At 39.7% G+C, this 25,312-nt stretch overlaps 2 protein-coding genes across 4 annotated transcripts in view; one reads left to right on the plus strand and one right to left on the minus strand.

Annotated features, from left to right (window-relative positions):
* The window catches only part of LOC122537311 (unconventional myosin-IXb), a 97,617-nt gene extending 94,154 nt beyond the window's left edge, over positions 1 to 3,463 (plus strand). For 2 of the 3 annotated variants that reach the window (XM_043670389.1, XM_043670391.1), the window contains one exon: positions 648 to 3,463. In XM_043670389.1, the coding sequence (XP_043526324.1) occupies positions 648 to 805 (158 nt within the window). In that variant the 3' untranslated portion in view covers positions 806 to 3,463. Of the gene's footprint in view, positions 1 to 543 lie in introns of all 3 variants that reach the window. The other variant, XM_043670390.1, reaches the window with a different exon arrangement.
* A 13,908-nt stretch (positions 3,464 to 17,371) lies between these two features.
* Positions 17,372 to 25,312, minus strand: part of LOC122537310 (alpha-1-syntrophin-like) — a 40,641-nt gene continuing 32,700 nt past the window's right edge. The window contains exons 3-5 of the mRNA XM_043670388.1: positions 24,633 to 24,847; positions 22,907 to 23,124; positions 17,372 to 20,772 (exon numbers count right to left, since the gene is read on the minus strand). Coding sequence (XP_043526323.1) covers positions 20,680 to 20,772; positions 22,907 to 23,124; positions 24,633 to 24,847 — 526 coding nt within the window. The 3' untranslated portion in view covers positions 17,372 to 20,679. The remainder of the gene's footprint in view (positions 20,773 to 22,906; positions 23,125 to 24,632; positions 24,848 to 25,312) is intronic.

Raw genomic sequence — 25,312 nt, forward strand, 5'->3', positions numbered from 1 at the left:
GGTAGTTCAGTGACGATTTCGCCTTCCAGTCGTGATTAGATGACGTTCATTGATTTTTGCAACTAGCAATTTATTGCCGATGGAAAAATACTCGTTTGTTTTTTTTTGTTTTTCAATTTCCATGCCAGGGAATATTAATGTTAGTGATTCATTCGTTTACTGGTTTAACCCTTCAGCCACAGAAAAGTTTATCTATCGTAATGTATTTGCAACGAAAGAGAAGTTAAAATACGTGAAGATATTTTAGTTATTAACCTAGAATTTGACTTGCAAGAATTTCTAAAATTCTCAATATTACGACACAAAATTATTAAAATAAACATTGTAGGATTTTGTCCGTGACTGAAGAGTTAACCATTTATAATCCGATATTGCCACAGTAATTTATGATTAAATTTACGTTAGATAACAGTGACAGCAGAGAAATACGTCAATCACAAAGAATTAAAAAGAAACTATGTACACAGTGTGTAATATAATATAATTTTATTGACAATGCTGCGCAATCAGCGAAAGACTCGAGTTCTAATTCCATTCGCGTAGGGTATTCTCCGTTCTAGCATCTCTCCGTTCCAATCTCCTTGGATTCATCGAACTGCGCATTTGGTTTTGCTTTCCAAATACGGGTGGAGTTATTGTTCTTTCAGAAGAGGGTGAAGGGGAGGTGGTCCTCCTGAAGGGTGAGACGGTTCTGGTCGTGGGTGCGTCTCCCAGGCGTGGTCACCTGCTAGTGGAGCACAACAACACCACCCTACACGTGCCCTATCAGTTCATGGAGCTGAAGCCATGTAATATTAACATCTGAACGCGTTATTTATTTCCGTGACGTTCTCGTCGCTCTCGCCGCGACGCCCTGCGTTTAATCTGCGAATTCTGCCAGAACACTTTGTCAAATTTGCTATTCCTCCGTGGTAAGTTCAGTTCAACGTCCGGAGATTACGTGCTTGCCTCACGGGACAGAAGTTGGAATTTCTGTTTGGACCTCGACGGTGGAGTAAAAATGGAAAATTGTAGGGAGGCAACGATTCGAGCAGCGTTGGGTCTTCGCCTCCTCTCCGCGATTTCCATTTTTCCTCCCTTTGTTGTACATTTCTCCAACGGTAATCCGTCATTATCCCGACGCTTTATCTTCCTCGATCCTATATCCTTTTTCCGCGTCTTTCAACTCAGCCGTTCTTCCCGCGGCAAAAACAACCAGCCGATGGAACAAAAACGCATCCGCGGGAGATCGGACTTTCGTATACAACTTTATTCCTTCATTCCTCGACTTCCAACGAACTTGGTTACTCGGTGTACCTTTTTCTCCATCGTACGGCTACCCTGTTCGAGGTTGGCTCGAATGTTTGAGCGTTGATTGTTGATTCTAGACAAAAATGTTCGATTAATCAAAGGTATTCTTTTGTGATTTTAAATTTATGTCGTTTCAAGGGTTAAATTAATATCACACTGAAAGATGGCGACTCAGTTAAATCCATTTGAAAACTAATAATCAGACAGGAGGGGGGGGGGGGGGGCATCATTTTTTATTAATGCAAACTAAAATATTTTCAGAAAGTTATTAAAAAAAAAGAAAGTGTGTGAAAACACGTGTGAAAAATTCTCTTAAGCGTCAAATATTCGTATGATCAATATTCCGTGTCATTTTGCAGTTTTAAATTTCCCGTAAACACGTGAAAAACTCGTAGCACCAACAGCCATTGTAAATAATTCATTTAGCGAGCAATTAGCGTGCAAAATAAAATTTCTGAAAGTACGGGTACTTTCAGCGTGATGTTACACGCGACGTTGAACGTAGTTAAACCGTTGTTGAAGCAAAAGGGAGAAAAATCCGGCAGAAAAGTTTTGTGAGCACACCGGGCGTCATTCGGGCGGCGAGGTAACACGCCGATAAGATTAGAATTAGAAGCGCGGCTAGAGCAGTGAACTTTGTCCTTTAATTAATTATACCGGCCCGGTCGAGCGAGAATTTTCACGCGGAAGTCACTACACCAGTGCTTATCGTTCGCTCGAGACGCGTCTTGTCTTCCCTCTACGAGCCCCCACGTTCGTCTTCCATGTAGATAAGTACACTCGCGTTTTCGAATTAGTAAGCATGTTCAGCCGTTAAACGCCAGGTCTCGCGATCCTCAGCGTAGACACGAGTAGAATTTACGTTGTTGTTGTTCGATCGTGCGACGAGGAAAACGCATCGAACGAGACGAGAGAATTTCAAGATCACGAAATTTCTGGATTTCTGGTTGTGACGACGATGCGTGAGCGTGCGAATTTCGAGGATTCTCCGAGTCTTGTTTTTTTTGGAATAATGGATGTGTACAAGGAGAATTTAATTTAGGATGAAAAATTGAACATATATGTATAGTACACTGGCTCGAGAATGCATTCGAACGTTTGTAAGAATTGTAAGTGCATGTAAGTGTTGTATAAAACATTTCGAAATTTTGCTAAGATTGCAGTGTGAGATTCAACATATAATATTATATGGGAAATACAAGAAATTACTTGTAGAAATTTTTCGCGAACGTATTATAAACACTGCGATTGCATTTAAAGTTTGAAAATATGTACACACAACTTGCAAGATATTTAACACGAGAGTAATTAACAAGCTTCGATATTTGTCTAATTAGATCATTGTATTTAATACTTGTTACATGTTTTCCAGATTTCATGTTCACAACAAACGTCTCCTGACTTTCACATTTTCATATTTACGCAATTTCAATTTCTTAACCAATATAATATGTTCCGTTAAAAAATATAACGTGCAACACCATAAAAGCTCTTCCAAGTGTTCGAATAGCCACTCTGTCAGCCACTGTATGCCTAGGGGATATTACAGGATATTTACCAACAGTATTCTTTCGTCTGTCTTTGAATTCTTAGTGCCAATTTCTAGAAAGAAATCTGTCGCTACGGTAGAACGATCCGAGTATCGTCTCGGTGAATTTCTTTGGTCGAGCTGTTTGTTGAGTGGACGCGTTGGCAAGGAGTTTTCAATTTCAGAGACGAGATTCGATCGTTCTACGGTATATTTTCGTACATGTATTATAAGCGATTAAGTGATCGATTACGTAAGGCAGCTGGAGAATATCTCTAAAGGATAGATCTAATCGTACAAGTTACTCTATCATTATCGCGATAATCATAACAGGCCACAAGTTTCAACATTGAATCGGGTAAGGTAGATAGAACAAACAGAGTGAGAGAGAGAGAGAGAGTGTGAGAGAGCGCTTTGTAGATATATGAAACTCGTTCAGTTAGGAACGATAAGCGTCCATTGAGTGGAACAGGCGAGAGTTCAGCCTGGAAACTCTGTCGAGTTCAGCGTCTCGAGAATATGTATGTACATACGAGTATGTATGCCGAATGTTACGTAGGTTCACAGATACCGGAGCTGATGCACGCGTATAGGTAGTTGTAAGTGCGTCGAGATATTTTTGAATAAAATATAAACGTCTTTGAATATGATAACGATACACCTTCTTACTGGCTCCTTTCGTTCCAATAAAAATCCTGCGATCTTCTGCGACAGAGTGAAGAAAATATGTTCGAAATACGTTCCTTTGTCGGAAATAGTTTCCTTCCTTCGCCGAGAGATTAAACCGACATATCGCTGTTCTATTTTAGAAAAATTAGAACACTCTGCGCTTATTTTCTCTCTGTTGCTTTTTATTCTTCTTCGTTTATTCTTGAACGTTTCCTGAATGTTTCTTCAGCGTATTATCGCGTTGAAATTAATGAAGAGAGACAATAATTGTTACCACTCGTCTATTTAAGGCTGAATAAAAGAATTCTTCTTTCTGCCAACGTTTCCCTCTTTAATTCTTTAATTCTTAACGTTTTTAAGGCGAAAAGAAAGACAGAAACGAGAATCAACCCTTATCGTTTGTACAAGGTTGAGTAAAAGGGTATGGTACTTTAGTGCAGTACTGTACTCTATTATATTATGACTATAGTAATTAGTAGTAACTAGTCAACCTTTATCGTTTGTACAAGGTTGAGTAAAAGAGTATGGTACTTTACCATTATTAGTACAGTACTGTACTCTATTATATTATGACTATAGTAATTAGTAGTAACTAGTATTATATTAATCACGAACCACCCCATATATGTATTTTCATTTCTGTTTCTTGATCCTCTTTAAGGGACAACCACAACTATCGTAACGAGCTACTACTCTCACTCTCACTCTGGCACATTTTCCCATTTATTCATTCATATTTCTCCAGCCTAGCTTGGTCCTCACGAGCTTCATCGTTTTCCTCCTCCTTGACTAAACTACCGATCTGAAATTCCTTCGCGTTGACGATGAATCGTCGCCTGGGATAGAAAGTTAGACGTCAAAGCGACGAACTTTTATCCCATCACGTTGTCAACTTGTTCCAAGTGTACACGCACGAGAGGTACACGTGACGACTTGTACACGTGAGTTGGGTACACAGCCGCGAAAGGAGACTTAATAACAAGCAGTTGCGAGAGATCGGGGCCGATTTGTGTTCGCATTAACGAGCAAGCACGGGCCGATCCGGCGTTAATTAAATTTTAATTAACATTGTTCCGACCGGCGAGTACACGAAATTTATGTAACTCGGTCGACTCGCTTCCGCCCGGCCAGATTTCCGCCGTTTGATCCACATCGTCTGTGGACAGGAATTTGGTTAATTACCCGGCGAATAATACCAGAAGCTGTCGTTTAGATGCTTGCCAGTTTGCGCGTAAAATCAGTGCAAAATTACCGGCAATGATTAACGATACGGAAGACGGATCTCTGAGTAACTCAAGTGATAGTTGGGTGATAATATTTCATTAACGAAGGGTAGAACTGAATTTAGATGCAGTATGGATCTTAAGCTTCGAGTCTGCAATATGTTGCATTTTTAAGTTACGCAACTTATAATGGAATCTCCGTGTAGCTAAATCGCTAAATTAAAATACAAGCTAAAATACAATACACGTAATTTATGGTTAACAATTTGGTCGTTGCACGTGTAACTTGGCAAAACGATAAGTCATTCGATCTTACTTCGTCTCGAAACGTCTGTACCTCTACGAGCCCAATGGCCAAAAAGTTTCTAAGATCGTCAAATCGGCCTCGGAGTTTTACGAATACGGCGAAACAGCGAAAAGAAACGGCGCAGAATATAATGCTCGCTATCAGCGAAACTTCTTCCATTGTAACTTCGGCTCTATGCTCTTGATTCAATCAGAGTTAACAAAGACCCTTCAGACTGTATTCTATCACCGAGACCGAGTGTCCTACTTCGTATTTCCTCTCACTTTCCCTCAAGAAATTCTGCAATTCCGAGAAACTTGGCCGCCCCCACGTTCCGTCCTCGCGATAGAATCACGCCTGTTACCCTCTTTCTCGCAGATTTAATTTTCTAACGCGAGATGCGCCACCGACGTTCAACGCGATGCACACTGCTCTCAGCACTTGGGCGATTCAAGAGTTCCCTTTCCTTTTTTTTTTTTTATTAATTAAATCTTTTCGATTCCTGAAAAAATTCTAGAGACCTACGGGAGCTTTTACAGCTGTAAAATTTCAGTTTTCAGAAGTCTAGAGTCCAATGTGCTCTCAGCACTTGGGCGATTCAAGAGTTCCCTTTTCTTTTTTTTTTTTTATTAATTAAATCTTTTCGATTCCTGAAAAAATTCTGGAGACCTACGGGAGCTTTTACAGCTGTAAACTAATTTTAGTTTTCAGAAGTCTAGAGTCCAACGATTTTAGGGTTTTAAAATTCCAAAAGAGAGTAGAGTTTTATAGGAGATTCTTAGGGGCTTAGGATCTTAGAACTTTAGAAATTTAGATTTCAAGGATTCTAAAATCTTGGAATTTTATAAAAATCCTAGAATCTTAAAATCTTAGATTACCTGGAACTCAAGAATTCCAAAATCTTAAGATTCTACAGAGTTTAAAAATCCTAAAATCTCAGAATACCTGAAATTCAAGAATTCTAAAATTAAGATTCTACAGAGTCTTTAAAAATCCTAGAATCTTAAAATCTCAAAATAGTTGGAACTCAAGAATTCTAAAAATCTTAAGATTCTACAGACTCTTTAAAAATCCTAGAATCCTAAAATCTCAGAATACTTGGAACTCAAGAATTTTAAAATCTTCAGATTCTACAGAGTCTTTAAAAATCCTTTCAGAACCTTCAGATACCATAAACATCTCAGAGTTTAGGAATTTTAGAACCTTAATATTCTATGGAGTCTCGCAATTTTTAGAAAAGCCTTGTAGTCTCAGAAACTGTAGACTCCACGAAATCTAAATTTACAGAAGACCAGTTGTCTCTGAAAAGTAAAAATTTCGATATTAATCACAATTGAACGTAGGATCATTCCTCAAACAATTCATCGATATGACGAAAGGGAAGTTAACGCCAGATTTGTCCGAGTTTACCAGTGGATCGGGAATCAGACATCAATCAGGCTTAATTCGCGATCGGTTCATATAAAATCTCGGCTGAATGCGCTCGTGTATTGCGAAGAGACGATGAAATATTAACGGAAATATTCATAATTACGCGTGAATGGAGATTGGTGGCTAAATTGGAAATAAATGATTCCCTCACCAGCGGAAGCCGATGTCGGATAATGAACAAAATAGGCTCTGTTGAATGATGAATTCTCGAGGGCCGGCCACGCCTTTGTGGTACAGCGGCGCCTCGTGAAATATACAAAGCACGACGCGAAACGATAACGTATAACACTTTCAGTTCGGTGGCTAATGGAATTTAGAGAGTGTCACGCCGAGTTACCGAATAAATCTCACTCCCTTTATGTATTTTCAGCCGTTGCTGAATTATACATAAAAGTCACCGTCGACTGCCGAAGCTGAATATTCGGTCGAATATTAACTCCGCCGTGAGAAAAATTCCGCAAGGGGATGATTCGCTTTAGGGTGATGTCGCTTTAAGATGTTGTAGTCGTGCAGTCGGAGTAGAGGGAAAATTTAGATTTTCTGAAATTTCGTGGACTCTCGAGAGATAATTCCGTTAATTAATCGTGAAACATTAGATTTTGGAATCTTGAAAGTCTAGAATCACGAAGTACCTAATGTTACAGAAATCTAAAACTTTAGAGATTTTTTTTTTAAGGATCTGAGAGATCCTACAGTCCGAGGATTATTTTCAGAACTTTTAGAATTTAAGACTCCAAAAGTCTCATCAATTATACAGAGATCTAGATTCATGTCGTCTTACAAATTAGAGTTCTAAAGTATAAAAATTCTGGATTCCAAGAGTTTCATAGAAATGTTAAAATTCTAGAGTTCTATTCTAGTATCCTTTAAAGTCCAAAAAATTCTTGGACTCCAGGAAACTGAAATTTCCAATGTCCTACGACCACCAAGGAAACATACCGAAGTGTAAACGTCGCCGACTTTGATGAAATTTGGCATAAATGTAGCTTTCAAAAAAATATTTAACTCGTATTTTTTTTTTTTTATCGGTTATGGTCGATGTTGAAGGGGTGAAAGCTACCCCCAAAGTCGGGAATGGGGAATATGTTTTGTCAAATATCTCGGAAATTACTGAAGATACTGTTTTTGTGTAAATTGATGAAATTAATATTTTTTAACGACGAATTCAATTTATACCATTTTGCAAAAAAAATATATTAGAATATTAACTTTAATATATTTAAAATATTAATATATTATATACTATATATTATTAAAAAATTGTACACTATATATTATTAAAATATTATATAAAATATTAAAAAAACAAATATTAATATAACAAGTTTTCTTCAAGTGAACGTTAAGAAATTTTCTTGAACATCTGTTTGTGCAAAACTATATAATCAAGCACAAAACTACGGATTTTCTAGGAATTTTGAAATCTCAGAATTCCCGAGTGTGTTCGATCTCTGGAACGCTTGAATATGGAATCAAAAGCCTGGAATTAAAATGTCCCGCCTGGTATGAAAAAAAAAGCTACGAGCTTCGTAAATCCTTTTTATCCCTTTCACTTCCAGGAATCGATTTACCGAGAAACAAACGCACATGACAGAGTAACCGCGGCTTGGGTCGCGACTGGGAAAATCAAGAGGGCGGGAGGTAGCTAGGGCGCAATATCGCGAATATTAAACCTTTCGCAAGAACGGAATTCCTTCTTTCGCACGTTCCCGCGAGATATCGCCGATAACCGCGAACATATTCGAGGCGTGCTGCTGCACCGTCGTCGGCGCGCGGTCTGTCGCGGCGCGATAAGGAAAATCTCGGTGGATCAACCGGGTGAACGGTTTCCTCGATAGGTTCGCCCATGTAACTGCTCGTTTACGTGCACTTTGTCCCCCGGTTTCGGATTAAAAAATCGTTCCCAATGACCGAGATAACGGCCGACCAATTGGTGTTTCTTTTCTTTTTTTTTTTTTCTCTCAAATTAAAATCCCAAGGCGTTCCCTTCGAAACGATACACCGAAAGCTTCCGAGTGGAACTCAATTACGAGATCTTCCGGCAGAAAAAAAAAAAGAAAAAGAAAAAAAGAAAAAGAACGATAGATATCCACCGCGAAACAACGTAGGGGAGATACATCCGGGATGATTATTAATCCGGAAAACTCTCACGATTTCCGCGAGATTACAGTGGTACGGGCCGCACCAGCCAGCCAAGACGTATTAAAATTCCAAACATCGTAGTATTAAAATTCCATGCACGCGGGTGGAAGTTTCGAACGCAGACGTTTTGCCGCGAAGAATATATCCTCGGGAACATCGAGAACCAACCCCCTACGCTCTTGACTATTTACTCTGGGTATCTGTAGAACTTCTTACTCCACTGTGTAGTAAACTAAGTTAGTATCCTATTGATTAATTAGAATAGACATTCAATGCTTTCGTGTCCTATTTTCTTAATAACGATCTAGGCAGAGTCTGCACCGCAGCGCTATTAATAATTGGAATTAAAAATCAGTTTAAATAATGTTGTTACACCGAAACAACTACTCGTTGAATTGAACGTGAACGCTTCTTTACTCGCACAACTATTCTCAAGTTAACTATTCTAATACCAATTAAACTACAGTATAATTAGTTTTTTACATAAATTAGCATTATGTGTCGCACAACGTCTAAATACATCGACCAAATTTTATTATTATTATTTTTTAGAAATAAATTTTTTAATATTCTAATATTTCGAATATTATTATTTTTTCAGAAATAAATTTTTGGATATTTTAATATTTCGGATATTATTATTTTTTAGAAATAAATTTTTGGATATTCTAATATTTCAGATATTATTATTATTCTTTAGAAATAGATTTCTGAATATTCTAATTGTTTAAACATTATTTCAATTACAATTTATCCGTAAGAATAAATTTCTAAGCACGATTTCAGAGTATACGTCCGTGTGTAATTACGATTTTTTTCTATAATCGTCTTTGTACTGACATAATAACAGAGAAGCGTGTTGCTGTTTCTCCATCCGTAATTTTCAAGTATTGCATTCGTTTCACAATCAGTCGAGCTCTCGGCCCTCATTACGCACATATGTACGTACACGTGCTCCTCGTTACGCTATTTTGTACACGCCCAGAGATCTCCGACCGATTCGCGTAGCGTTCCATCGAGTTCAAAGGTTCGCGGAATAAAAGAAGAATTCCCCGTGCGAGAGATCCATCGCTGGTTTCGTTGGGAAAGTAGCCGCTTTCGTTACTTAATCGTTAAAGGTACGACGATGGAGCATGCAAAGTTTCATGCACGAACCCGATAAACCTCTCCTCGTACGAACCGCCGAAAGGAAATTCCCACAAAAATTCCCTCCATACACAATTTCCTCTAACTTCCCTTGCAACCTGATTCGGGAGTCGCTTTGATTACCATCTCGAAGTAAACAGAGGAAAAGTAACGGCGAACAGCTGGCCGACAGACAGTGAAAACGTCCGAGAAGCAGACAGTCGTGGAAAACGAACGACTGACGGTCTATAGGAATTTTTGCCGTGGCGAAAGAGGGTGAAATGATAGGGGTGGTCGACTGAAATGCAAATGGTGACCGTGGCCGGAGTTGTTCACGCGGTGCCCCGTTACAACTAAATTCGATCGTTACCTTCTCCCCGTGGGTTTCGCACGTCGCAAACAACTCGTTGCCGATCTACAGCTACTGAATCTCGCTGTCCTCCTCCTATTTCCTATTTCCGCGATCTCTCCTCTCGAGTGAACCGGAGGATTTTACAAATCTGATCGTTTTCTTTCTCTGGATGTTAAACAATCGTCCGCGTGAAATTGCGAATGACGATCGGAATCTGAGGGGGGCGTGCAATGAGAATCGGTTCTAGCGTGGAGCAGAGGATCGTGGTTTTTGATGGTACAGTAGAACTCCGTTCGAGTGAATTTGTCCGGGAAGGGGGAGGATGGTTTGTATAAATAATATTTAGTTTATATAAATATTGGTTTATGTAAGACTTCGATTTTTCGTTCGATTTTCGTGTAACAGACACTCGTGAAATTAACTGATGCAGTTAATAGACCTAATAGTGGATTTTTACGCGCCCAAACATTCAAATATAATATTTAGTTTAGAAAAATTGTATCCAGGCTTCTTACCAAGCTTCCTAATTCTCCTAGTATCTAGGTTCTATTCTTTTTTCCCCAAAACAGTTCGTTCAAAATAGAAAAATGCATGAAAATCAGCAGCTCATTGATAATGAATTGGCCGCCAAAAGAAATAAAGAAAGTAGATTCAAGCAGCAAGAATTCTTTTAATCGGATATTGACCAAGATTTGATTCGAAACAAACAAAAGTGGTATAAACGAAGTTTCACACTCTACAGCAATTCCCGATCATTTTCATTTTCATGCATTTGTAAGGAATTTGAAAGTGCAAAATTGCACACGGAATGCCACGTAATGTGAAACATTGCGCTTCTTACATTAGACCATCTGAATTTCTATTGAGGTTCCTTTATTCAGATCGTATTCTCAAGAAGATAGGAATTTGCAACAAAAATCCGGTGAAAACGCAATTTCTCAAATCTATAAATATCGTTCGACGACGAAGGGAGAAGGGCGCGTATCCAACAGATCTTCCGTTTCTTGATTCATGGTCGCGGCAGACGAAAACACGTTGCCGCCTTATCGGTTTACGCGTGAATCCACGGGGGCAGCGATAGATCAGCTCTCGATAAAGAGGAATCTTCGTGAAATCAAAATTACGCTTGGACCGTGTCGGTGATGCTGGCGTGGTGTGCGGCCGAGATAGCCTGCGCTTGGAAAATTTGCATTTCGATCGGACGTTTCTTGCGCGGCGGACGTGCAATATCCCCGGAGCCGACAAAAACCGATGGAATTATCGCGCAATCAGCATTGCCCAGTCAAGGCAAAGCCCCCCGAAACCGGTTCGGTCGATCACCTTCTGGAAAACGTCGCCAGGCGTGAAACTGCATCCGATTCGAGCGCGCAATGTTTTCCTCTGACAGGATGCGCGTGAGAATTCATCGAGCCTTTCTGGCATGCAGCAGATCGTGTGAGAAAAAAAAGGGGGAGGGGTGAAAGCCGTTCGTGGAACACAAGATGATTATTATCGCTGAAAATCGGGATATTTTATTTCGGGCCGGATTGAAAAGTCCGCAAGGATCAGGAGGGATTTCCTTCCGCTGAGTGAGAACGTGAAACGGGACACGGGATTATCGGAGTAATTTAATTATCGAACGGAGAGACGCGTGATAAATTTTATATATATATATATTCTCTGTAGAGAAGAAAAATTTATTTGACCTCAACCTAATTTGTCAATCGGTTCTATACTTTATGAAGGTAAGTTTTATTTGGTACTTGAGTTTTCTCCGATTATTAACGACGTAGTTGACGAGTTTATTCGTGAGTAATGTCAATCAATTCTATTGTATATTTCACGGGGTAGTTTTCCTTTTTTATTTGGGGCATTTATCCACCACGGGTCGTTTCCTTTTCTTCATTCTTCGGCATTTTGTAATTATTGCTAATTCTCGGACAAAGGTGGCGAGTTTATTCGTATATAAAGTCGAGCAATTTTATATTTCGTTTGGTTTATTAATATTTTAAAGTGTTTTGCAGTTATTAAACCTCGGAAGAAGATTACGTATATTCTTGAGTATTTTGTTATTGTTAATCCTCGATGAAGAATTTCATTGGATGGTTTTATTTTATTGCTCAATGTATCTGTGAATTGTTCTCGAACAATTTTTGTAATTTTATCAATCTTTAAGAAGCTATGAAATAATTGTACAAAATTTCACGGACTATTTAACGGAAAATTTTTATGCATGTTATGTTGCATATATTGTGTAGAACATTTTAGAAGAAAGTTACTATTAATATTCTTATTTTATATCCTTGTATTTTATAAAATCATAAAATCATAAAATTACAAAAAAGGATATAATGATGAAAATATATTAAGCAAATCCTTGCTTGATAATTAAAAGAATAAAATTTGCTAATAGTAATTGCTGAAATGACCAGAGTGAGGGAGAACGTGAGCTTATATTTTTATGAATATAATTGGGAGAAGTAAAACGCACGCAGAGATTTGTTTCACCCATTAAATATCATAACGAGTACTGTAAGCACTTTGGATTTTACGTGAATTCCGTGCAATTTAGCACTTTTGAATTTTCCACGAATGCGCAAACATTCCTATAGTTTAGTCGTTATTAAATTTGACTACTAATATTCGGTAATACCTCTCAAAAGAAAGAAAAATAAAAAAAAAAAAAACAGAAAAACAGGATGAAAAATGCGCAAACTTTCGAGAGGTCTCAATTCGATGGCCACTATACGTGAAAAACAATATCATCAAAATGCCAAACTGCGCATTTTTATGCATTTATGGGAAATTTAAGGGTGCAAGAATTCGCAGAATGTACAAAAATATATCTATGTATGAAAATATCAGAAACGTAATAGTTGTTGCAATACTTGTAAAAATAATTTCTGCGTATAAATTCCATTTCTTTAGCTGCGAAAGCGACGCGGAGCAAAGTTCAAAAGGCAAATTCTAAAGAGGATTTTATAAAGTGAAATTATATTTAATAAAACCACTGAATGTATGCCGATAGAAAAATATTGAATGTAAAAGTTACTAATTCTCAATCAATATTCCGCTCCGCCACTGTTTTTTTTTTTTATAAAAATTTCACTATAAAGTGATCACCAGACTTTATAATGGATTTCTTTCTATACAAAATCCATGTTTTTACAAGTAGAATTTAAAAAAGGAAATTTGGGTAATTTTGGGGTAAATTTGAGTAATAATTTGAGAACGGAAAATTGTTACACGTGTATACCTCTCTATTAATTATTATACAGAATATCGATTTTTCGATATTTCGAGTTCATCTGCCAGTACGAATGGCAAGTCGAGAAAACACGCGAGTCGAAAAAATTATAGAATTACACAGTTATGGATTTTTAAACACTGGAATTTCAGCCTCTCTCTCTCTCTCTCTCTCTCTCTCTCTCTCTCTCTCTCTCTCTATTCTGATCTTTTTTTCTCGCGGGAATACGCAACAATTTATTATTTTTATGGCTGTTGCGTTAGCCAAAGGAGCCGTACGCTATAATTGCGCGAACCGCGACGAAGGTGGGCGGCGAAGGGGTGGAAATTCTATGGAATAAACGTATCATTACGGCTTTCCATGATGCAGGATAACAAAGGTGAATTATACGCGGCTGTTAGTCCGCTTTTATAATCTTTAGAACGTTGCGCCGCGCGAGGCGTGGCCCCGGGATTAGGGGTGGCCAGCGGAATAGAAACGAGTCGCCATGAAACGAAAAGGGGGTTACGTTATCGTGGTCCGGCACGTTGTAAATACCCCGGGCCCACGTCGGGCTACTTCCACAACTTATCGCGTCACTCTCGATACGCTGCGGCGGATTCGTGTCTCCAAGCCTCGATTTTTGGTTGACGAAGGATGCCCAGCAATCGATTTTCGTAGGATTCTTCGACTCTAGAGCCTGCCAGAAGCCTAGGTGTTCAAGATTGTAAAGTTTCTAGGAACGTATCCTGAGAATTCTTCTAAAATTCTTAGATTCTTGAGATTATAAAACTTTTAGACTTCAGAGCACTAAGAACTTAAGATTATTTCTGTGGAATCCAGATTGAGAATCTTAATCTAGATTTCTTAAGGATCTGAAACTTTTCCTAAAAAAGAAAATTTCCTAAGGATCTAGATTCTTGTGGAATTTTTGGATTCTGTAGAATTTTGTTCCTTTGGTTTATAAAATTCCACATTTTAATAAAATTCCTGGAATTCTAAGGTCCCTTCTTAAATCTTATGATTCTAAGATCTAAGGTTCCTCAAAGGATTTCTAGGATCTACACAAAAATTTAGGCTATCTACGAAATTTTAGGATTGTAAAAACGTAACTTTGGACTTCTTGGAGACGTAGTGAGGTTCCAAGTTCCAAGGATCTCTGTAGGAATTCTAGAACTCTAGAACTCTCAAGATTCTGTAGAAAAATCTAAATTTTCTCCCTCTCTCTGACGCAAATATTTTCCTCCTGTATTTCGATCTTTGTATCTTGGTAGTTAAACGTATCACTTTGCAAGTGTAAACGTTCGTGCATCTCGAATCCAGAGATTAAAGATTCAAAAGTGCACAAAATTCACCCTTTTTATCCTTACTGGCATTCCGACGAACGTTTTAACAAAAACGATCGATATATCGGTATCAGGCATATGAAATTAACAGCACAGGCTTCATTAATTGCTTCATTAACGAGCAAGTTGGTTTAATGGCACATTGATGGAGACCAGGCTCTGTGATTTTATATTATGTAAAAATACGTCATTTTCACGTCATCAATTAATTACCACTAATCAAAACGCTACTTTCACTCATTAGATAACAAGAACACATTCTTTTCTTATATATATATAAGAATAAAATTTGCTAGTATTAATTGCTGAAATGACCAGAGGGAGAACGTAAGCTTATATTTTTATGAATATAGCTACCAAAAAATTGTACAAAAAAAAAATAATGTACAATATTAATATATATATCAATATATTGTACATTAACATTGGGCAAAGTTTGAAAAGTTTAAATGACACAGGATTGATCAATCCTGTAATTTCACTGGATAGATCATTTACGAACGTAAATGAATTTATTTATTTACATGCTCTATGAACAAATTGAATATATCATATATCTGTAGTTACTGTAGTTATTATATCTATAACAGCTTAATAATTAGTTATTATATCTATAATAATAGATATAATATCTTTAATTATATCTTTAATAGCTAGTCGTCATTACATCAAAACGATCTGGTATCACACCGACGATTTTCAACTTCCTTTCGCAAACCTTTGCCTTATCAATTTGCAGAACGGACTTTAAACGACCGTTAATTAAAATAATGGAAGGCGAACGATGCGAATTATCTTATTTGCCAATCTTTCGCAACTCTGGAATTAACTTCGAATTCCAATGGCCTGCGATCCTCTTGGGCTCTGCCCTCTCTCGGACCTTTTCGCGGAAATCTGAATTACCTTGATCCTCGTTGATCCCGTATCGCGAGCCCGCGGGTTTATTTTAAATTTCAGGCCGCGTTGCGTCTAATTCCGGTTCTAGTTAAAAATGACTGGACCAACAACCAGCCACCTTCCTCCGAACGACGAACAACGAGAGAGAAAGTTTTAACCGTCGCATAACGGTAGCTGGGTCTGCGGTGACCCGTTTGAAGTCCTACTTTGTGTGTGAGTCATACAAAGTTATCCTGTACGGCTACGATTTGGCGATAAAAAATAAAAAGTCAAATGACGAACTCACGTATGAATCGGTTTTGAAGAAGCAGTCATAGCGAATGGCTGAAAGTGCATTCTCAGTGCATTGTTTTCAGTATTTTTCATTAGTAGTATATTCTTTAGTTTTGCAATATTTTTCATTTTTTGTATTCTTTAGTTTTTTTTAGTATTTTTCATTTTTGGTATTTTTTAGTCTTTTAGTGGTTTTTCCATTTTCTGGTAAATATATGTTTTATTATTGAAAATGATAGCTCGTATTGTTCAACAGGAACTTGGTTCATACTCTTTTGCCCTTTCAATTAGAAATGTAGCAACGTTAAAATTTGATCAACGAGATCGCGGTATCTGTTTGGTATCTGAAACATTTACGTTTCGCACGGTAATAATTAACAGAACGTTTCTTTGAACATCAACCATTCGCGAGATCTCTCCGTTATTAAATAATACAGTGACGTTCAAAATTGCAACGAGGTGGCATTGTTCGCGTGCACGAGGCTTTAACATCTTAAAGAAGCGACTTAAACGTTCATGCTCGTGTTTTGCGTCGTGAAACATTTGTAGATTCTGCTCCAAATTGCTTACTTAAATTTTTATCATCCTTCCACCTCCCCCCACCCCCTCCATTTCTTATTCCAATTCATTGAACGAGTCCGTCCTCTTTCTGTCGTCGAGATTTTCTCCACAGAGTTTACAGAAAAAAAAAAAGAAGACGAAGAAGAAGAAGAAGAAAAAGAAAGGTACGTTTCGTCAGATAAAGTTAGTCAAAAATATACGCTGTAACGAGTGTCTCGAAGCTTTCGTGTGATTTAGAGGGAGGAGGGAGAGAGGGATGATTCAAGGATGGAAGGATATAGGATGGAATCGCTGCCGGCGGACGTTGAAGACAGATCAGAAAAGTTTCGCGAGCCAATCACCGACGCTGGATATCGGGTCCGCCGATAAAAATGACAAAGTCTTAAAAGTTTCTTTCCGCCGTCGCGTCTGGCCGCGATTCTCTCTCCGAATTTGTTCGTCGACCGTTCTTGATCGCGAATACTCGATGGCTGCGGACGGGAGGGAATATTCGAAAGCCACGTACATATACTTTGCGTTAACTTTCTTCCACGAGAATTAGCAACTTCAAAAAGTTCGTTGCGCGGTAAATCCGTTTTTTATTCATCTAACAAGGGAACGATAGTTATGGAAGTGTGCTGGTAAAGAGAGTTTAAAAAATTTTCGAAAATTTAGGAAAGACGAGCAGAATCGTGAAATTGTTCTCGATTAGCGAAACGAAGGGAAGATTTAGGTAAATTAGGATATTTAGAAAGGCTGGGAAAATTCTTCTAGAAAACTAGAAAACTAGATAACAACAGAGATGTGCTAATGAAAGAAATTTGCTCAACTTAGGAAACTATAGGAATTGAGCGATTATTTTAATTTCCCTTTATCTTAGAGTATCTTTAATGTAACATTATCATTCACTGGGTCTTACTTACCTCGTAGATTATATACCAAAGTTGAAATATCCAGAAGCTTGATTCTTCCACGTATCCGGAAGCCACGTACCTCCTACGTAGTTTCAAGAGAAAGTAATCGGAAAAGAATATTCAGAGCAAAGGGGAAATTGATCGACACCGTCCCGTTTTTTTCTAACCGGTCTCATTTATTTGGTAACTCATAGATATACACGTTAACGTTCTCTTAAACCTAGAGAGAAAAATGAAAAACGCAGGAGGACCGTGTGTCCCCGTTTCATCGACACGTCGATGGTACCGGGAGATAGATTGGGGTGAGGGGAGGGGAGGGGAGGTGGGGGGGGGGTATAGGCGGCGAAATAACAAGAAACGAAAGAAGGCGAGAACAACCAGAAACGAAGAACGAGCCGCGACTGGCTACATCCTAAAATCATTAGAAAAATACACAGCTTACGCGCAAATCCTTTCAAACTGAATTAATTCAACACGTCGATGTTCTGAATTTATTTCTCGCGCTTAATGACGTTTACCTCGTTTCCTAACGGCGGGGTGTACGTGTACATGTCTGCCTCTGTGTGTGTGTGTGTGTGTGTGTGTGTTTGTGTCAGTATGTCGATGTGTCTGTGCGTGTATACGTGTAACACGTTCTCGCGTTCCTTTCGCGGGGAATCCTCGCTGCCGACGAGAATCGTTCGATTAATTCGCCCGACGTGTTCGCTCATTTACAGGTTTCTCTACTTTCCGCTGATTTCCAGCCAGTCAGCGAGGCTGGAACAGCCAACGAGAATCAATCGTTTCTCATTACCGGACTGCGGATTTCACCGCGCGCTTCTCGAAATTGAATTCCCGATTCTCGACTCGATCTGACCTGACTTTTCGTGATTCTCAAAGCAAACAAAAGCGGTGCTCGCGCGCGTCGCAATGGCAATTCTAAATCGTCCCGTAAGCTTTGTCGCCAATCGAATATTTACACAACCCTTCTACCCGTTCTCGTTGCACTCGCAACGCCGCGGCGGAAGAATTTATTTCTATCGTCCGTAGTATGAAATTAAATCTGTTCAATCGAAATCGAAAGTCTAGTATGGGATCCAAAGTACTCCGGTTTCTATATAGTCCGGGGGGGGGGGGAATTTAAAAATTCACGCGATTGAACGTTCCGCAGTCTGTTCGGCGAAATTCGTAGTCGTGTAGGCAAGTGAAAGCCTAAATTTTATCATCATCATTCCCCGAGATCGTTTCGCCCCCGCCACGAAAGGAACGACAAAATGGCATAATACGACGAAACGGGCACAATCAATGGTACGTAGCTTTCGTTGATATGTTCTACTTAAAGTCGAAAATTCTTATTATCGCACGGCCTCCTTCTACCGATTCTTTCTTTCTTTCTTTCTTTCTTTCTTTCTTTCTTTCTTTCTTTCACGGCTGGACGATCCTCGCCGAGTCTATCTCTCCATTCCATTCCACTCTTTGTGTATAGAACGGATGAAAAGGAATATGGCTCGAACTCTTGCACGAACAACACACTCATATTCTCTCTCTGTCACTCTCTCTTTCTCTCGCTCTCGCTCACTCTCTCGATAGTTCACGGCAGCGCTCGCTTCACGCCGATAACTCGTGGTTACCTGTGGGAAATTCTCGGTTCTTCTCCGCCGCGATCCTTTCATCTTTGTGCTCGCTCGTTAGTACGATTCTCGATTTCGGAATTTCTCGGACACTGGACGAGTTTACAACGACGGCTTATTTACAGTCCCGAGAGTCCCGTCTCGATGTTTCTTCAAGCTGTGGGTGAGGAGTGGGAAGAAGAGAGGGGGAGTGAGACTGACGAAAGGGATGGGAATAGGATTTCGAAGATGTTGGTGAGATGGAAGCGACGAATGGAAGCAGAATGGGGGGGGGGGAGAGCCCTGGTTCGTCCGCGAGTTATCACACGGCGAGATCGACAGGAATCAGGCGGCCAACCGTAAGTGTATTACACATCGACGTTTCCTTGGCATCTTACATTTACTCGCGTTTAAGAATACGAATCGTACAAAACAACTATTGACGCGCTACCCGGCCATTGCTATCACGACCCTGTTGCTTTCGACCGCGTTCGACCTTCCTCCGTCTTTATTATCGTCTTCTTCTTCTTTTTTCTTCGCGCGCGCGCGCGCGCGCGCGCGTGTGTTTCACGATCCAGAACCACAAAAAACGGGAAGTCCGGTGAAATTTTTGGTGAACGGCGAATTTCTCTCACGCGTTCTTTCTCAACGACATCCACGTAAACATCGCAGAGGCCGGGATGGATGAAAACGACGCGACGCGACGCAGGAAAGTTTTACCATCAGCCGGCACTCCGCCGGAGATCAACATCCCCCAGCGAACTCTTTAAAGTCGCTTTCGTTCGACGTGTTGCGAAACTTGCAGCCGCGACACGACAACTTTACTTGGTCGTCGCTTCCTCGGGACCGTCCTCCGTGTCTCTTCCATTTTCTTTCACCTGTATTTATGCCCAGGAGGAAGGAAAGGGAGGAAGTTGGTCGATCGCGGCGACAAGTTCGCGGAGGAGGAGAGGCGCGAGCGGGCCGAGGATCGGTGGACTCGTCGTGGCAGAGCGAACGGGCGGCGGTTTGGACAGTAATTGATTAGCCTTCCTCGCTAACGTTCCCCGAAAATCGAGCGAATTTCGACCCGGAGGATTCTTCACCCACTCGTTCTCAGTCTCTCCCAATTATTTTCTCTTTCTCGCACGCATACACACACGCACACACACGCACACGCACACGCACTCTCTCTCTCTCGTCTTCGTCTCTTTCGTTCGTTACATAGCGGTTTTTTGTTTTTTTTTTTTTACGTTTTTTTTTTCATTTTTTTTCCTTTTTACTCTTACTTTTAGGTAGATAGGTTTAATCGGTTACTTTAGGCGCGTTGATTAGTTACGATCTGCGTCCCAGCAGCGACCTTCCCCCGCCGCCTTCCCTCTAGCCTACTTGTTGCGTGCGCGGGGGACAAACTTTCGTGGAAGATCGCGCGTTGGATGGCTCCGAGTGAACGATCAACCCTGTTCACCACTTCTCCCTACCCCCGCCTTGATCGTTACCCGGTTTCTGTTATACTTTCTTTCATTCCTCGTCTCTTCGTACATCAGCTCGCTTCGTGCATTGTCTTTCATCTTGAATCATCGTCGTCGTTCCAATAGAAATATATACGGAAGAGCGTGAGTTGTGAATTGCCGCCGCCTCCGCGTGAAATTCCGAAGCGAACGTGGAAGCTTGCGAGCGTTCCTCTTCCTCTGGTCCGTCGAGAGATTTTCTTTCTTCGTTTCTCTGTGTGTCTCCTCTGTCTGCCACCCTTCTTTCTCTCTCTCTCTCTCTCTCTTCTTCCTTGAGTTTCTAGGTAATTCGAGGAGCTCAGTGAAGAAAGACACTGGTGACGGACCTGGTGGTGTGGGGTGGCAGATCGGGGGCCTCCGTCGGGGCCCCCTCGTACCCCTATGCGCTCAGGCCAAGCCGGTGGATCTTCGCGGAGAGAAAATTGTGGAGGACGAAGACGATCGGCTTGGGACAGCTCTCGAGGTCTAGCTCCTGGAAAGTTAAGCGTACAACTCTATATATATATCTATATATATATATATATATATATATATCTATATATATGTGTACATATGTGTATATATACGTTCCGTCACGATCGGCGTACAAACACTCGTGAAGTAGAACGCTAGGTGCGGAAATTAATTCTTTGTGCCTTTGCGATGCGTTAATTCAATTGTAAACCAACACGGAATTCAATTACTACTTTTGGAACTTTGTATTACAGCGCAAACGCAACATTGCAGAACTCGTAATTACTGATACGAATTGTTTCTGACATCAGTTTGTTACTCTGTTAGGCGTAGACATTTATTTAGTTTGTTATATCAGTTATGAATTATATATAAATTAAATTATTCATAATTATATATATATATAAAATTATAAATAAACATATATTTTATTATATTATAAATATAAATATATATTATATAAAATTATGAATAAATAAATTATATCAATTATTAATCAAACATTTGTTACTATCTTGAGGTTTTAAAGTACATGGTAAGTACAATTTCGAAAGATTTCTAGTTAAAGAAAAAGAATTACTTTTGTTAATAATTTATCGGTAAATGGACGGTGAGATCCAAGGCACTTTACAACTAATTTCTACATCTAATATATTTTGTAAAAGTCTATATTTTACGTGTATATAAATCCGTGTGTTTCTACTTCTACGCATAGTCGCGTAATGTTTATATATATATTCTCGCTTAAATTCGCACCCTCGCTCAAACATTTGAAAATCCTATATCTCGTAAAGTCAACAAAATCTCTGTCACACTGGAAATTGTTCATTTATAAAACATCGTTTCTCAATGTTGCCTTTTTTTTCATTAATCGTCAGTGCAAAGTTCCAAAAGTAGTAACTGAAGAGAATTTAGTAAAACTAAAGAAGAGAATTTCGTTATTATTAATTCAAAATGATTGAAATTTAATTGCAATAATTTCCGTTACAATCCAACATTCTACCATAATAAATTCTGTTCAACAGTACAAAATTTCTCTGTGCTTTCGAGAAATTTAATTAGCGTCGCGTTTAGTTATCAAAGGGAGAGCCAATCGGATTACTGTTTCTTCATCGCGGAGGAAGGACAAAAAATTCCAAGGTGGAAGCGGTTCTCCGGGAAAGGACACCCCGGTTCGGGAAAATTCGTTTCAGAGCAACTCTCTCTCTCTCTCTCTCTCTCTCTCTCTCTCAAGAGAGAGAGAGAGAGAGAATAATTTTTCCCATCGTGACGTCTGTCGCGGGGAAAATTCTACCTCGATGCGTTCTCTCTTTTTCCCTCCCCCTTTCCGCCCCACTGTTCCGTGACACTCGCACCCTCTCGCTTTCCAGAGAGAGCCAGAGCGTTATGAATGGCCATTGAACGGCCAGAGAACGGGGAGAGAACCGGACGACGGTGTTTGGGGAAGATGTAAAATACGGTATTCCACGGTATCGTGCTCCGGGTATATATCGAGGGCTCTTTCAAAGTGACGAGCACAATGGGATTACTCGGCGCACAGCCCTCTTTTTCACGATATCCCCGCCCCCTCGTCGATGATAATAATCTCGATAGTCTAGGCGGAGTCAATTAAAATTCTCTCAATACTACCACCGAGGGGCGGGGAGGGGGGGGGGGAAGAAGAAGAAAGGAAGTCTTCTTTTTTCCTCCCCACCGCTCGGTTTTCACGATAAAGCCATCTTCGTCTGTTTCCTACCAAGAGACCGCGACCGAAACGCGTCCCCGTTATTATCGAACACGTCAGCTCCAGCTAGGATAGGTATTCACCGCTAATTCGCTTTTCATTCGCGAAAGCTCGCGGGGATCACGCGTGGTAACGGTTAAGGGGCGAATAATAGCGAGATCTTCTTCGAGCAGGATTATCAGGGGGGAAAGGGTGGATAAATCAAGTTTCTTAGAGGGAAGCGAATTTAAAATTCAATGCCTCGTCGTGTTGTTGTTGTTGTTGTTTCGGCGAATTTCAGCTGGAAACGCCGGACTTGGCGGAAAAAAGCGGAGGGTGCGTTATTATCTTGACGACATTTTCAAGGCTTCGTGATCGTGGATTTATCGTGATGTTATTTCTTTTTTTTTTTTTTTTTTTTNTTTTTTTTTGTCTGACAGACGCCACTCACAATCTCGCCGTCCTCGCCGCCAAAGTCGAGCCACAGTAGACGCGCGCCGTCGTCCGCGGACATTTTCAGTTTGTCGAAGGATCTTCTCCAGAGAGGAGTCGGGGACGAGCTCGGGCTCACACCGTTGCCACCTACGGCCCTCGCGCCAGCTGCGTACAGCGCGAAACCGTCTTCGTGGTTTACAACCAGCTGACAGGCCTTCCCTTGCCACGTGCATCCTGCGGAGCAAAGAGCAGGCAAGCTTGTTAATTAACTGCTATTTTATTTATTTAATAATAATAATGATAAGAGCGACCAAACGTATGATCGTGACAAACATTGCACTCTCTTACACCTTAATAATAAATTCAGAATGGAACGTTCTATTTAGAAAAGTGAAAGGATGTGAATTGAATGGAATAAATGAAAGAGTGATTTAGACAACGAAATCTACGTTTCTATTGGCAATAAACCGGTAATGAATAATGAAATGCCATTGTTTATTTTCGGTGTAAAAAAAAATTTTTATTTTTTATTTAATACGAAGCAGAATGTCAAGCCAGATTGAGCACTCTTTACACGGAACCTGTTCCCTTATATTCGAATTTTGATTATTCTGTGTTTTATCATTTTATAATTCTGCATTTTAAATTTTATAATTTCGAGCTATTTCGAACTATTTCCAACTGTTTCTATAATTTCGAGCCTGCTCGTCGACACGAGGGGTTCGTACGTTTGAAACTGTAGAACAGCAAGACGCAAATGTTTAAAATTTAAAACTTATTAGCTTGAAACGTTTTTAGATGGAGAAACGATTTCTCGAAAGACTCGGCGAATAATAAACAAAAGTCGCGCGTGGATCGCGAGCGAAATGAGAATTGCTTTGACAAAGGCAAGCTCCAACTCCCGGCGTACGTTGGGAGGGAAGAAACAATCGTCGAATAAAGCCAAGTCACCTGTAATGAAAGTCATTCGAATCGCGCCGGTCTCAAACAACGAAAGTGCTTTAATAAATCCGAACGAAATTAAACAACAGCGGATCGATCGCCGAAAGACTGAAAACTAAAAACTGAAAGGTAATCTGACGATGAAATCGAGCTGGACCGAATAACATCAGCCAATCGTGGATTCGCGAGAAAAGGAAATTGCCCCGGTGAAACCGAAGCGCGGACAAAAGGATTGAAAGGCGACTTTTTTTTCTTTTTTTTCTTTTTTTTTTTGACGATATTCATGCACTTGAGAGAAAGAGATTAATCCGAGCTTGCTTGTTTCTTTTTTTTTTTTTTTTTCCTTTTGAAATTGAATCGCTCTTTATTCTATGTAGGACAATAGACATCTTTTTACATTTGCGTTACAAAACAAAGAAGATTCGACTGCTTCGACTCTCGTGCGCGTGCGAGTTCGTTCGTCAAATAATGTAAACAAAAGTCTTGCTAAATTCTGCATCCATCCAGAGATATAACACTTTGACAATTCATTTGTTTTAGTATTTATAATTATATTTCAGTATTTACAATTATATTATTCATTTTAGTTATTTAGTAATTCGTCTCAGTAGTAAATTTTTAAGTTAAAGTTCAAATTTCATTTGAAGAAAAGAGAATTTCTCGCCCTGATGGTACAAGAAACTTTGCCACAATCCGCAGAGTAATTTGGGAATATACTTTAACATAACTAATAAATAAACTGACTAAATAAACGAAGACTTTATTAATAAACAGATTAACTAATACTTTGGATTACTCACGAACGGTATACTCGCGCAGCGAGTGAGCAGCCGCGTGACAACCCTGAACGATTGCCCTGGCCCAGGCGGCCAAGTCTCTCCGCGTCTCTGCTCGTAGATGATGCGTCACCACGCCGTCGATCGTGCCCACTCGCACTGCGAATGTCGCCGCGTGCTGCGTTGTTCCGCTGTTGCTGCTGCCTGCCTCGTTCTGCCTTGCCGGCGATGACACCAATCTGCAACAACATCGTGAAATTTTCTCAGAGAAGGAAATCACTTCACCTCATTTCGTTGAACATTTCGTTCAACGTGCCTTTCTCACGTTTCACCAAGACTAAAGAAACATTTATGACATTTTTAGAAGCTACGTCTGCATTTCGTAAATATCATTTGCATTTTATCTATTGACTTCGAACCTCCAAATTCTCTACAAACGATTGTATTAAAACGGGGGATGATTTAGTATCTCGTTGATTAAAATGTCGAAACATTTTGGATGAATATAATGAATAATTCTTTACGATAAATAGAACGAAGTATAAAAGCTTCCAAGTGGAGAAATTCCAAAGAAATTTCGCTACTTTTGGAAATATAGTCGTTCAATTCGCTAATGCAAACACAGTTTTTTCATTTTTTTTTTTTTTTTTTTTTTACTTTCTCCACGGTGAAATATCGCTTCCTCGTGCTTTTCCAATCGTCTA

Source organism: Frieseomelitta varia, unplaced genomic scaffold, assembly GCF_011392965.1.
Source record: "Frieseomelitta varia isolate USP_RPSP 00005682 unplaced genomic scaffold, Fvar_1.2 scaffold_900, whole genome shotgun sequence".
Taxonomy (NCBI): Eukaryota; Metazoa; Arthropoda; class Insecta; order Hymenoptera; family Apidae; genus Frieseomelitta; species Frieseomelitta varia.